This window comes from Carica papaya, chromosome 6, assembly GCF_054855325.1.
Source record: "Carica papaya isolate Zhongbai chromosome 6, ASM5485532v1, whole genome shotgun sequence".
NCBI lineage: Eukaryota > Viridiplantae > Streptophyta > Magnoliopsida > Brassicales > Caricaceae > Carica > Carica papaya.
The window spans coordinates 11245969-11259148 of record NC_142314.1 but is presented as its reverse complement, the minus strand read 5'-3'; the positions used below and the strand labels follow the sequence as shown (position 1 = coordinate 11259148).

The 13180-nt window shown below is 42.7% G+C and overlaps 1 protein-coding gene across 1 annotated transcript; it reads right to left on the bottom strand.

The window, feature by feature from the left end:
- Positions 1–6250: 6250 nt before the first annotated feature.
- Positions 6251–6655, bottom strand: LOC148253309 (uncharacterized). Its single transcript, XM_088223323.1, has one exon. The coding sequence runs from the start codon at positions 6653–6655 to the stop codon at positions 6251–6253; it is 405 nt and encodes a 134-aa protein (XP_088079449.1).
- Positions 6656–13180: the final 6525 nt, after the last annotated feature.

The window sequence follows — 13180 nt, the reverse complement described above, 5'->3', positions numbered from 1 at the left end:
GATCGGAGGGTCCAAATCAAATACGATTAACAGCCCAGATCAAAACCTGACAGATATAAATAACTCCCATTCGCACCAAACCCTAACCCTAGCCACCAGAACTCCTCGCCGGAGAAGAAGACCTGACCGTCGGGAAGGAGACCGCCGCCACCCGCCGCCACACCAGAACCCTTTTCGACTGCCAAAAAAGGTAAAAAAAAAACCTTCCTCTTTTGCTCAAAATTTAATTTTAAATACAGCCATGGCCAAATTGGAGCAAAAAAACTGGACAATTGGTTGGAAAAGGCGGGCGAAGCCCAGCTGCGCTGCTACGAGAAATTTTATAAAATGCCTCAATTGACCCTTTTCGATTCCCGTTCTATGTAATTTTTTCACCGTTGTGATCACCATGTCCTTCTTTATAGGTTGACCAGAGCAAAATACCCAACCGCAACGTGAGCCGGAGGAGCCGCCGCACCGAAGAGCCCCCCCACCGATTGGTTTCGATTTTTTATATTTTTTAAGCCAATCGAGATCCTTTAACGTGTTTTCTCGCAATAATTGATGCAAAATTGGCCGAATTCGGTCGAAAACGACCAAAAACAGCCGACTCGAGGCGGACTGCTACCGCGGGCGGCAGCACCGTCGCCAGAGCATGGCAGAGCCGCCGTGCCGGAATTCTGAAATTGGCCAAGTGGGCCTCGGGACTGATTTTGAATTTTTTTGGGACATTTGTATGTACTATTAGCGTGTTTTAATTCTCGAAAAACAAATTTAGGAAACCCGAAAATCGCCCATATGCGCAGTCGAACAGCTTAGCTTTTTGGACATCAAATCGAATAAGGATCCCTCACCCCATTCCCTATCATAGAATTGAAATTTAAATAAATAATAATATAGTATTTTGTGTGAATTTAATAAATGTGCATAATTAATTACGGATTGCTAATGGAGTCAAAACTGAAAATTATTTTCTATTGATTTCTGTTGATTTCTGTTGATTTATTTTACAGTTTAAAAGCATGATAGTATCTAATTTATTAATTTTATGGTTTGAATGCATGTATTGATGTCTTACGTGATCACCGTTTAGTTAGAAAATTAAGATATGATTGTATTTCCTTATACATGTTTGTTGCTTATGTGATTATGGTTGATTTGGTGGAAACTAACGGGAAATGGAAAAGTTGTGTGGGAGAATGAATAGATGAAGATGGTAACCTTACTGGATATCCTGGGAGATGGTGAACGAACCAGGTACATAGAAAACCCTACCATGAACGTTGTCTCATACTGGACGGGGTATGGAGACATGATAATTTGGCGCTCATACCGGACGGGGTATGGGGACGGCTCGCTTTACCCTCATAACGGACGAGGTATGGAGACAACTCGTAATTGAGATTATTAAAGGAAAGGGTTCGCGTATTGGGGTTTAATAATTTGGTGCTCATACCGGACAGAGTATAAAGACAACCCGTAATTGAGATTGTTAAAGGAAAGGGTTTGCGTAGAGCGGAGACATCCCTATGAACCCCAATCTAGTAGGCTAGTGAAAAAAGTGACAGTTATTATTTGGTTTATTGACAATGTATATAGACTTGTGATATGTGTTGTTGCTGATTTTAAATAAAACTATGATCTGTGTGATATTAATTGTCTGCTTAAGTTATTTTTATTAATCCCATTACGGTATGTAAACGGTAAATAATTTTATTTATAATAAATAAATTTATTTAAATTACGTACTCCATTAGTATTTTGATTCTATACCAATCTTTACTTCTGTGTCGGTGATATAGTGTGATATCCTTACTGGACTAGTGTAGCTCATCCCTTATTTAACTATTTCAGATCAAGAGGACCAGGTTCCAAAGCCCGATCCGTAGGAAGATTGCGAGTAGATGCTAGATTTTTTTATTTTCCGTTTATTTCCTTATTCTTGTGTTTCTTTCAAAAGAGTGAATTTTGTAACGCTATTTGGTACTTTAAGTTATTTGTGTAAGACATGTAAACACTGAACATTTATTACGCTTCCGCACTTTAATTATCTTTTATTTCCTTTGGATAGTTCCGGGGTCATTACAGAGGCTATGACTTTCCCATGTTGCATCAAAACACAACCCAACCATAAATATGAGGCATCATTGTAAACTGTATATCCACCCGATCTGCTCAATAAGGCCAACACAGGTGCAATAGTCAGCCAGTTCTTTAATTCTGAAAAACTTATTTCACAATCCTCATTCCACTCAAACTTGATATTCTTCTTTGTGAGCTGAGTCAGAAGAGCAGCTAGACTAGAAAACCCTTCGACAAACTACGGTAATACCCTGTCATCCCCAGAAAGCTACGGATCTCCTTAACCGATGTCAATTTTTCTCATCCGAGCACTGCTTTAATTTTTTCGAGGTTCACTAACACTCAATCCTTTAATATGATGTGTCCTAGGAAGGTAGTCTGCTCAAGCCAGAACCCACACTCAACTTTGCATACAGTTTCTTCTCTCTAAGAACCTGCAAAACCTGAGTAAGATGGTGAGCGTGTTCCTCTCTACTCTTTGAATAGACCAAGATATCGTCGATGAACACAGTGACAAATTAATCCAGGAATTGTCTGAAAACTCTATTCATCAAGTCCATGAAGATGGTTGGAGTGTTGGTTAGTCCAAATGGCATGATCAGGAACTCATAATGTCCATACCTGGTTCGAAAGGCTGTTTTGGGAATGTCTTCTGCCCTGATTTTTATTTGATGGTAACCTGAACGCAGGTCTATCTTGAAAAGACTTGGACACTCTACAACTGATCAAAGAAGTCATTAATCCTGGAGAGGGGATACTTGTTCTTGATCGTGACCCTGTTCAGACCTCTGTAATCAATACATAACCTCAACATCTCATCTCTCTTTCTTGCAAATGTGACTCTGGCACCCCAAATGAACACATTATGTCGGATGAATCTACTATCTTGCAATTCCGTGATCTGTTTCCTTAGTTCCTCCATCTCAACACAGCTCATGCGGTAAGGAGCAACTGAAATAGGTTGGATGCTTAGCTGAAGGCCTATAGTGAATTCGGCTTCTCTGTCCACTGGCAGTCCAGGTAATTCATCTGGAAACACATCTGGAAAGTCTCGGACTATCGAAATCTCTTGAATACAAATTTTTTTCTTGGGTTTGCCTAATTAGAGAAAGCAATTGGGTTAAAGTACTTGATAATAAGAAAATTTGCCATAAGTGAACAAATGTTAAACGATTTTATTAATTTGTAAATGACTCCTCATTAGGAGGGTTGAATACAACCTTCTTACTAAAACAATGTACAGTGGCGTGATATGCCGCTAACCAGTTCATTCCTAAAATTATATTAAAGTCTCACGTGTCAATTTCTATTAGGTCCACACTCAATTTTTTATCTGCTATATCTATGATACATGCCCTGCATACAACCTCTCCCAATAGTGTCCTACTCCCAAGAGTATACACAAACAACACATAATCAAATTTTTTAGGTAATACATCTAATTTTAATGCACAAACATGTGAAACAAATAAATGCGATGCACCAGTATCAATCAAGACATGAGCAAGATGATTACATATAGTGTACATACCATGTACCACGTTTATGTTGGCTTCTGCATCCTACTGAGTGAGATTATATGTAACGACCCCAGAAATTCAAAAGGAAATACATATAATAATCTGAGTGCGGAAGCGAAATAAAAGATTAAGGTTAACATCCCTTACACAATAACTTAAAGTACTAAACAATATCACGAAATAAGTTCTCTAAAGGAAATACGAGAAATGAGAAAAATAAAGGAAACTATAAAGTATTTAGCATCTACTCACCTTCTTCTTGTGGATCGGGCTCGGAAACCAGGTCCTCTTGATCTAAAATGGTTAAATAAGGAATGAGCTACACTAGCCCAGTAAGGACATTACACTATATCACTGTCACAGAAATAAATGTTGGTATAAAACCAAAAACGACCAATGGAGCACAAATTTTAAACAAATTCATTTATCAATAATCAAACTATTTACCGTACACTTACCGCAGTGAGATTTATAAAAACAACCTATGGAAATAATAACATTATAAATATCATGAATTCATACAATATCTGTAACATAGCACATATCATACTTTTATATTCAAATCATCAAACAACAATTTACCTCTTTTTATCAGCCTACTAGTATCCACGGAGATTCATAGGGGTCCCCGCTACACGTGAACCATTCCCCTTAACAAACTTAATTCCAGGACCGTCCCCATACCTTGTCCGGTATGAGCGTCAAAATAATAAACCTCAATACCCCGTCCGATATGAGAGTGAAGCGGGCCGTCCCCATACCCCGTCCGGTATGAGCGCCAAATGACCAAGTCTCCATACCCCGTCCGGTATGAGACAACGTTCACAGTAAGGTTCCCTATGAACCCAGTCCGTCCACCATCTCCCAGGATATCTAGTGAGGTTATCATCTTATCCATTTATCAAATCTCATCCCATTCCTATTTGTCCTTAGTCTCCGTTACCAACTCAAACATGAATACATACACGAGTAATGTGCATCCAACAAAGCAAGCATATCTTAGATTCTCAAAATCAAAAAATAGTGAAGTAAGCAATGGTACATGCATTCAAAACCATAGAATAAATAAACTAGATACCATAATGCATTTAAACTGTAAAATAAATCAAACAGGAATTGACAGAGAAATATGTCCGTTTCGGGCTCCATTAGCAACTGTAATTAATTATGCATATCTATTTAATTTGTACAAAATACAGTATTATCATTTATTCAGACTTCAATTCCATGATAGGAAATAGGATGAGGGATCCTTACTTAATTTGATGCCGAAAACTAGATTTTCACTGCACTTACGAGCGGTCCCTAGATTCCCTGAATTTTTTACCGAAAACTGAAACGCGCTTACGGTACCTACACATGTCCCAAATTACCCAAAAATCAGACTCAGGGCCTACTCGGCCAAATTCAGAATTCTAGCACGGCAGCTCCGCCGTGCGCCGGCGACGGCGACGGCGCCGCCGCGAACGGCGGTGATCCGCCTCGGGTTGGCTGTTTTCGGCTGTTTCCTGCCGAATTAAGCCAAACTTGCATCGGTTTCTATGAGAAAACACACTTAAGGCCCTCGGTCAGCCCAAAAAATACAGAAAACTGAAACTTACCGACGGTGGGGCTCTCCGGTGCGACGGCTCCTCCGACTCACGTCGCAGTTGAGTGTTTTGATCCGGTCAACCTGTAGAGGAGGAAACGGTGATCACAATGGTGGAAAAATCACATCGAATGGGAATCAGGAAGGGCCTCATCGGAGGCAAAAATCGAGATACCCGCGGCGGTGCCGCTGAGCTTTGGTGACGTTTTTCGGCCAATTAGCCGGTGCTTTCGCTCCGATTTAGCCATAAGTGGGTTTAGAATCAAATTCTGAGCAAAGAGTAGAATTTTTACCTCATTTGGCAGCTGAAAATTGCTCCGGTACAACGGCGGTCGGCTCCCCGGTAACTGGGTTGTCTTCTCCGGCGAGGGGCTCTAGCGGTTAGGGTTAGGGTTTGGGTTTGGGTGCGGATGAAGTTATTTATACCCATCAGCTTTTAATCTGAGCTGTCCATCACTTTTAATCTGAACTATCCGATTGCGATTAAATAAGAAATGAGTCTGGACCATCCGTGCACGATTCAATCTGGGCCGTCTGTGCACGACGCAATCTGGGCCGTCCGTGGGCACGGGAACAAATCTCAACCATTCGATCGCGTGCACGCGGATCACCCACGTGGCTCCCTCCCGCGTGGCCTCCCACGTCAGCGTCTCTACCACCTAGCGCGTCCTGGTTGGCCGGGGTTGCTGACCGGGCAGTTGACGTGGCACAATTTTTTAAAATTATATTTTGACCCCCGATTTCTAATTTTTCTTTCAAAAAATACCCCCAAAACCCAAATTTTCACCCATTTTCTCCAAAATTATTTTCAATTAAATCCTTAAATAATTTTTACCCCTTTTTATTATTATTATTATTATTTTCATTAAAATAAATTAAACTAAATTAAATTCAATATAAAATTACATAAATAACAATTATATTCATACAATAATAATTAATAAAAAAAAGGGTTGGGTGTTACATTGTAAGCCCTGCCCTAGATAGGAGGTATGGTCTAGTTCTGGTTCCTCGGGCACTCCCTTGCATAATGTTGGGCGCTACCACATATGCGGCAGGTGTTGTTGAGGCGATAATAGGGTCAGTCCCCATAATCTTTGCCACAATGCTGACAGATCTTGTCGCGTCCTGTTGCTGGAACCTGAGGGAGAGCTTGAGTCATCGACCTAGGTCTCTTGTTCTGTTGAATAGGTGCATTAGGTGCTGGTCTGTGATGTGGGGCTGAGGACATGAGGCTCCCTGCTGCTTGAGAGAAGGTGTGAATGTTCCTTTCCACTAACTGTATCTTGGTCAGAACAGCCGAATAAGTATTGAGCTCATGCACAAACAATTGTTGTCTGATCTCAAAACGGAGAACCCACTTGAACCTTTTAGCCTTCATGCCTTCATCCATCATACTTTCAGGAGAATATCGACCCAACTCTAAGAACTTACGAGCATATTCTGATACAGTCATATCCCCCTGGACCAAGTGTGCAAACTCCATCTTCTTCATATGTTGGAGATGCTCTGGGAGGTACTTTACATGAAAGGCCGTCAGAAACTGTTCCCAAGTGACTGGAAAGAGCAGGGTGGTCTGCTTGAGTTGCCACCAGCAGTCTACTTCTCCCACTAGCATGTAGGTAACAAGGATGACCATCTGTTCGGGGATCACCCCGAGGGTCTTAAAGGCATTCTCTGTCTCAGCTAACCAGAACTCGACCTCTTCAAAGGATGATCTCCCTGCAAAAGTAGAAGGATTTAGTCTTTTATATCTTTCTTTGTAGTCTAGGTCCATCATGAGAGGAGCTATGTCCCATGGATGAGGGAACTGGACTGGGCTGAGGATGGACTGGATGGTCCTGCAGTGGTATTTGATAATACGGTGGAGGCACCGGATTGTACTGTAGTGGTGTCAAGTGATGCAGTGGCTCGGGCACCGGATCATACTGTTGTGGTTCCGGGTGGTACTGTGGAGAAGCAAGGTCATATCGGAGTGGTTCAGGATCCTCCCGCTGCAGGGGTGGCTCAACCTGTGGCAGCGAGGGAGGGTCAGGTAGCTCCCTTCTTTCCTCCCGAGCCTACTTGGCAATAATGAGTCTCTCCACTATCTCAAATAACCGATCAACATCCTCTCTAAGTGAACCCTCTCGGGCTGTTTCGTTTAGTAGGGGTATTCCTCTCCTCATCTATCTGTACCTACATTTCACAAGAAATGGTTGAGTGATAATTCATTGTTTTTTGTGTTTCCTAAGGATTTTGTGTAAGAAATAGGTCCGAGAAACGCAACTCTGATACCAACTGTAACAACTTCAGAATGTTCAAAGAAATAAATTATAAGTTAAGTGCGGAAACAAAATAAATAACTAAGGTTTACATTTCTCACATATAAACTTAAAGTCCCAAATAGTATTACGAGAATTAACATTTTGAAAGAAATATGAAAAAAATAATAATAATAAATAAATAGAAAATAAATAAAAGCGGTATCCTACTCGCAACTCTCTTGTGGATCGGGTTCTGGATCCTGGTTCTCTTGATATGAAATAGTTAAATAACGAATGAGCTACACTACTCCAGTAAAAATATCACGCTACTTACCGACACAGAAATGAAGGTTGGTAGAAAATCGAAATAACTAATGAAGTACTTAATTAAACAAATACATTTATTAATAATAAAAACATTTACCATCCACTTATCGCAGTAAAATTTATAAAAGCAACCTATAAAGACAATAACATAGTACTTATCATGATTCCATATGTAATTGGTAACAGGAACACATTATAAATCCATATTCAATAAATCAAACAACAACATTTCCTTTTATCGACCTACTGGTATCCATGGGGGTTCATAGGGATGTAGTGGGTGAACCATTTCCTTCAACATTCTCAATTAAATGGTCGTCCCAATACCCCGTCTGGTATGAGTGTCAAACCACTAAATCTTAATACCCGTCCGGTATGAGGACGAAACAGGTCGTCCCTATGCCCCATCTAGTATGAATGCCAAATTACCAAGTCTCGATATCCCGTCCGGTATAAAACAACGTTCATGATAGGGTTCCCTATTGTACCCGGTCCGTCCACCATCTCTCAGGATATTCAATAAGGCTGTCGTTTCATCCATTCACTTAATCACACAATTTTTCCGTTTTTCTTTAATCTCCATTTTTCAAATCAACCGTGATCACATAAACAAACAAACAAGCATCAGGGAATGCAATCATATCTCGGTTTTCCAATTTAACAGTAGTCATGTAAGGCAGCAATACATGCATTGAAACCATAAAATCGATAAATCAGATACTATCATGCATTTAAACTGTAAAATAAATCAACAGAAATCAACAGAGAACAATTTTCGGTTCTAACTCTATTAGTAACCCATAACTAATTATAAATATTTTCTAAGTTTCACGAAATACCATATTATTTAAAATTAAACTTCAAGTCCATAACAGATGATAGGGTGAGAGATTCTTACTCATTTTGATGCCCGAAAGGCTAAACTGTTGACTGCGTCTACTAGCGGTCCCTGAGTTTCCTGAATTTTTCTTCGAAAATTAAAACGCGCTATAAGTACCTATAAATGTCCTAAAAAACTTCAAAATTAGCCATAAGGTCCAATTTTCGCCAATTCCACTCTCGCGACGTCGACGTCGCCCGTGGCGACGGTCCACCTCGAGTCGGCCATTTTCGGTTGAATTCGGCCGATTTTGCATCGATCCCTGCAAGAACACACGTTAAGAGGCATCGGTTTGCCAAAAAAGCACAAAAAACTGAAACTCACCGGTGGCGGGGCTCTCCAGTGTGATGGCTCCTCCGGCTCACGTTGCGGTTGGATGTTTTACTCCTGTCAACTTGTAGAGAACGAAAAGGTGGTCACAATGGATGAAAAATTACGCCGAAAGGGAATTGGAAAGGGCCTCATCGAAGGCATTTTGTGAAATTTCCCGCGGTGGCGCCGCCGCCGAGCTTTGCCCACGGTTTACGGCCAATTGGTCGGCTCTTTTGCTCCTATTTGGTCATAGAGGTGTTTAAAATTGAATTCCGAGTAAAGGAATAAATTTTTACCTTTTTTTGCGGTCGAAAGTAGCTCCGACGCGGCGGCGGATGATGGCGGCTCTCCTTTCTGGCGGTTGGGTTTTCTTCTCCGGCTAGAGTGGCTGGCGGCTAGGGTTAGGGTTTGGTGTGAATGGGGTTATTTATATCCGTTCTCATTTAATTTGAGCCGTCCATCGCATTTAATATGTACCGTCCGATCGCGATTAAATAGAGAGTTAATCTAGATCGTTCATCGCGATCTAATCTGGACCATTCATTGCGATCTAATCTTAATCGTTTGATCGCGTTCAAATCTGGCCGTCTGATTGCATTTGGGAGGAGAACGCATCCAGGCCATCCGTGCGCGGAGGAACAAATCTGGGTCGTTCGATCGCGAGCACGCGGATCGCCCGCATGGCACCGCATCAGCATCCATTACTACGCGACGCGTCCTAATTCGTCGGGACTGCTGACCGAGCATCCTACGTGGCAAATCTTTTCTAAATTGTATTTTGACTTTCGATTTCTAATTTTTCTTTCAAAAAATATCTCCATAACTCAAATTTTTACTTTTTTTTTTCTAAAATTGTTTTCACTTTCATCCTCCATCATATTTTCTTTATTTTTACACTAAATTAAAATTAAAAAAATATATTTATAATTGGACATTGCATGATAGGTTAAAAACAAAAATTGAATCCTAAGCAAGACATAATACTGAATTAATAATAATATGAAAAATAATTTTCTTACTAATAAATTGGCTTCTTAAATAAACTACCTCTGCAAGGAATTTCAACTTCTAGAGAAAACTTACAACCGCATTGCAGGCTGTTTAAAACTTAACTTCATGGCAACTCTGAATTCATTGAGCAAAAATAATGATAAACTTAAATCTAATCTGTAACGCCCAAATAATTTTAAATTATTTTTATTACAATTATTAATTTTATTTTTATTTATTTTATTTTATTTTGTTTATTTTAATTTAATTTAATATAATAATAAAAATAATAATAATTGTAAAATTGGGTAAAAATATTATTTGGATTTAATTGAAATTGATTTTGGGAAAAAAAGGGTGCAAATTAGGATTCTGGAGGTATTTTTGAAAAGAAAATCGGAAATCGTGGGTCAAAACGCAATTTAGAAAAATTGTGCCCCCGTCAGCGCCACGTCAGCAGCCACGTCAGCGGCCCAGTCAGCAGCCCTGGCCAACCAGGACCTGCCGCATGGCAAGACCACGTCGACCGAAAAACGGGCCACGTTGGCGATCCGCGTGCGAGCGGTCGGACGGCCCAGATGCGTCCCCGCGCGCACGGACGGCTCAGATTCAATCGCGCACGGACGGCCCAGATTTAATTAAAATGGACGGCTGTGATCAAAAGGCAAAAGGGTATAAAAAGAACCCCCACACCTGACCACAAAAACCCTAGCCGCCTGCCCTTGACGGAGGAGCCGGCCGCCGCCACCCACCGCCGCACCGGGGAGTTTTTCGACCGCCGATCGACGTAAATTTCATACCCCCGACTCGTTTTTCCACGTTGAGTTCTCCTGTGGCCAAATCGGAGCCAAAATCCCGGCCAAACGGCCGGAAAACACGGCCGAAACCCAGCGGCGCCGCCGCGCCCCTCCCCGGTTTTTGCCTCCGATGAGGCCCTTCCCGGCCTCCGTTTGATACAATTTTTATATCACCGTAATCACCATTCTTTTCTCTACAGGTTGATCGGAGCCAAATCACCAAAACACGAACCTCGCCGGAGAGCCGCCGCACCCGAGAGCACTGCCGCCGGTAAGCTTCGATTTTTCGTAATTTTTTGGCCCCCCGAGGGCCCTAGGGTTGTTTTATCGCAGGGACCGATGCAAGTGTGGCCGAATTCGGCTGGAAACGGCTGAAAACGGCCAACCCGAGGCGAATCGCCGCCGTTTGCCGTCGCCGAAGCACGGCGGAGCCACCGTGCCGGAATTGCGATATTGGCCGAAAGGGGGCCCTGGATCTAATTTGGGATTTTTTGAGACACGTACAGGTACCAATAGTGTGTTTCAGTTCCCCGGAAAAAATTCAGAAAAAATTAGGGACAACCTGTAGGCGCACAACAACAGCTACCAAGCAAGTATCGGCATGGCTCCATATGAGACGCTATATGGGCGCCCGTGCAGGTCACCAATTTGTTAGGAGGAAGTGGGCCATAGAAGATTGTTCGGCCCGGAGTTGGTGGAGGAGACCACGTCCAAGATAGTTAAAATCAAGAAGAACATTCAGACAGCTCAGAGCAGGCAAAAGAGTTATGCAGATATCCGGAGGAGAGACCTAGCGTTTGAGAAAGGCGACCGTGTGTTTCTTAAGGTCACTCCTTTCTCAAGGGAATTAGTAGGTTCAGCAAAAGGGGAAAATTAAACCCCCGATATATTGGACCCTTTGAAATCTTAGACAAGATTGGTACCGTTGCCTACAGACTAGCACTGCCTCCTGAGCTCTCCCGAGTTCACAACGTGTTTCACGTATCGATACTACGTAAGTACAACCCGGACCCTTCTCATGTCTTGGCCCATGAACCGCTTCCACTCCAAGAGAACTTGTCTTATGAAGAAGTACCGGTCGGTATCACGGACCAAGAGAGCTGAATACTCCGCAACCGAAAAATATCATTTGTAAAAGTCGTGTGGCAGAACCACACGCCTAGAGAGGCTACTTGGGAACTGGAATCAGAATTTAGAGCACAGTATCCCCATTTGTTCGACCAAGAGTAAGAGGCAAATTTGGGGGACCAAATTTCTTTAAGGGAGGGAGAGTTGTAACGCCCAAATAATTTTAAATTATTTTTATTACAATTATTAATTTTATTTTTATTTTATTTTATTTTATTTTGTTTATTTTAATTTAATTTAATATAATAATAAAATAATAATAATTGTAAAATTGGGTAAAAATATTATTTGGATTTAATTGAAATTGATTTTGGGAAAAAGGGGTGAAAATTAGGATTCTAGGGGTATTTTTGAAAAAAAAATCGGAAACCAGGGGTCAAAACGTAATTTAGAAAAATTGTGCCCCGTCAGCGCCCCGTCAGCAGCCACGTCAGCGGCCCAGTCAGCACCCTGGCCAACCAGGACCTGCCGCGTGGCAAGACCACGTCGACCGGGGAACGGGCCACGTTGGCGATCCGCGTGCGCGCGATCGGACGGCCCATATGTGTCCCCGCGCGCACGGACGGCCCAGATTAAGCGTGCGCTTGGACTGCCCAGATGCAAGCGCAAGGACGGCCCAGATGCACGCGCACGGACGGCCCAGATTCAATCGCGCACGGACGGCCCAAATTTAATCAAAATGGACGGCTGTGATCAAAAGGCAAAATGGTATAAATAGAACCCCCACACCTGATCACAAAAACCCTAGCCGCCTGCCCTCGCCGGAGAAGACGAACCAGACGCCGGAGGAGCCGGCCGCCGCCACCCGCCGCCGCACCGGGGAGTTTTTCGACCGCCGATCGAGGTAAATTTCATACCCCCGACTCATTTTTCTACGCTGAGTTCCCCTATGGCCAAATCGGAGCCAAAATCCCGGCCAAACGGCCAGAAAACACGGCTGAAACCCAGCGGCGCCGCCGCACCCCTCCCCGATTTTTGCCTCCGATGAGGCCCTTCCCGGCCTCCGTTTGATACAATTTTTATATCACCGTGATCACCATTCTTTTCTCTACAGGTTGATAGGAGCCGAATCACCAAAACACGAACCTCGTCGGAGAGCCGCCGCACCCGAGAGCACCGCCGCCGGTAAGCTTCGATTTTTCGTAATTTTTTGGCCCCCCGAGGGCCCTAGGGTTTTTTATCGTAGGAACCGATGCAAGTGTGGTCGAATTCGGCCGGAAACGGCCGAAAAACGGCCAACCCGAGGCGAATCGCCGCCGTGCCAGAATTGCGATATTGGCCGAAAGGGGGCCCTGGATCTAATTTGGGATTTTTTGGGACACGTGCAGGTA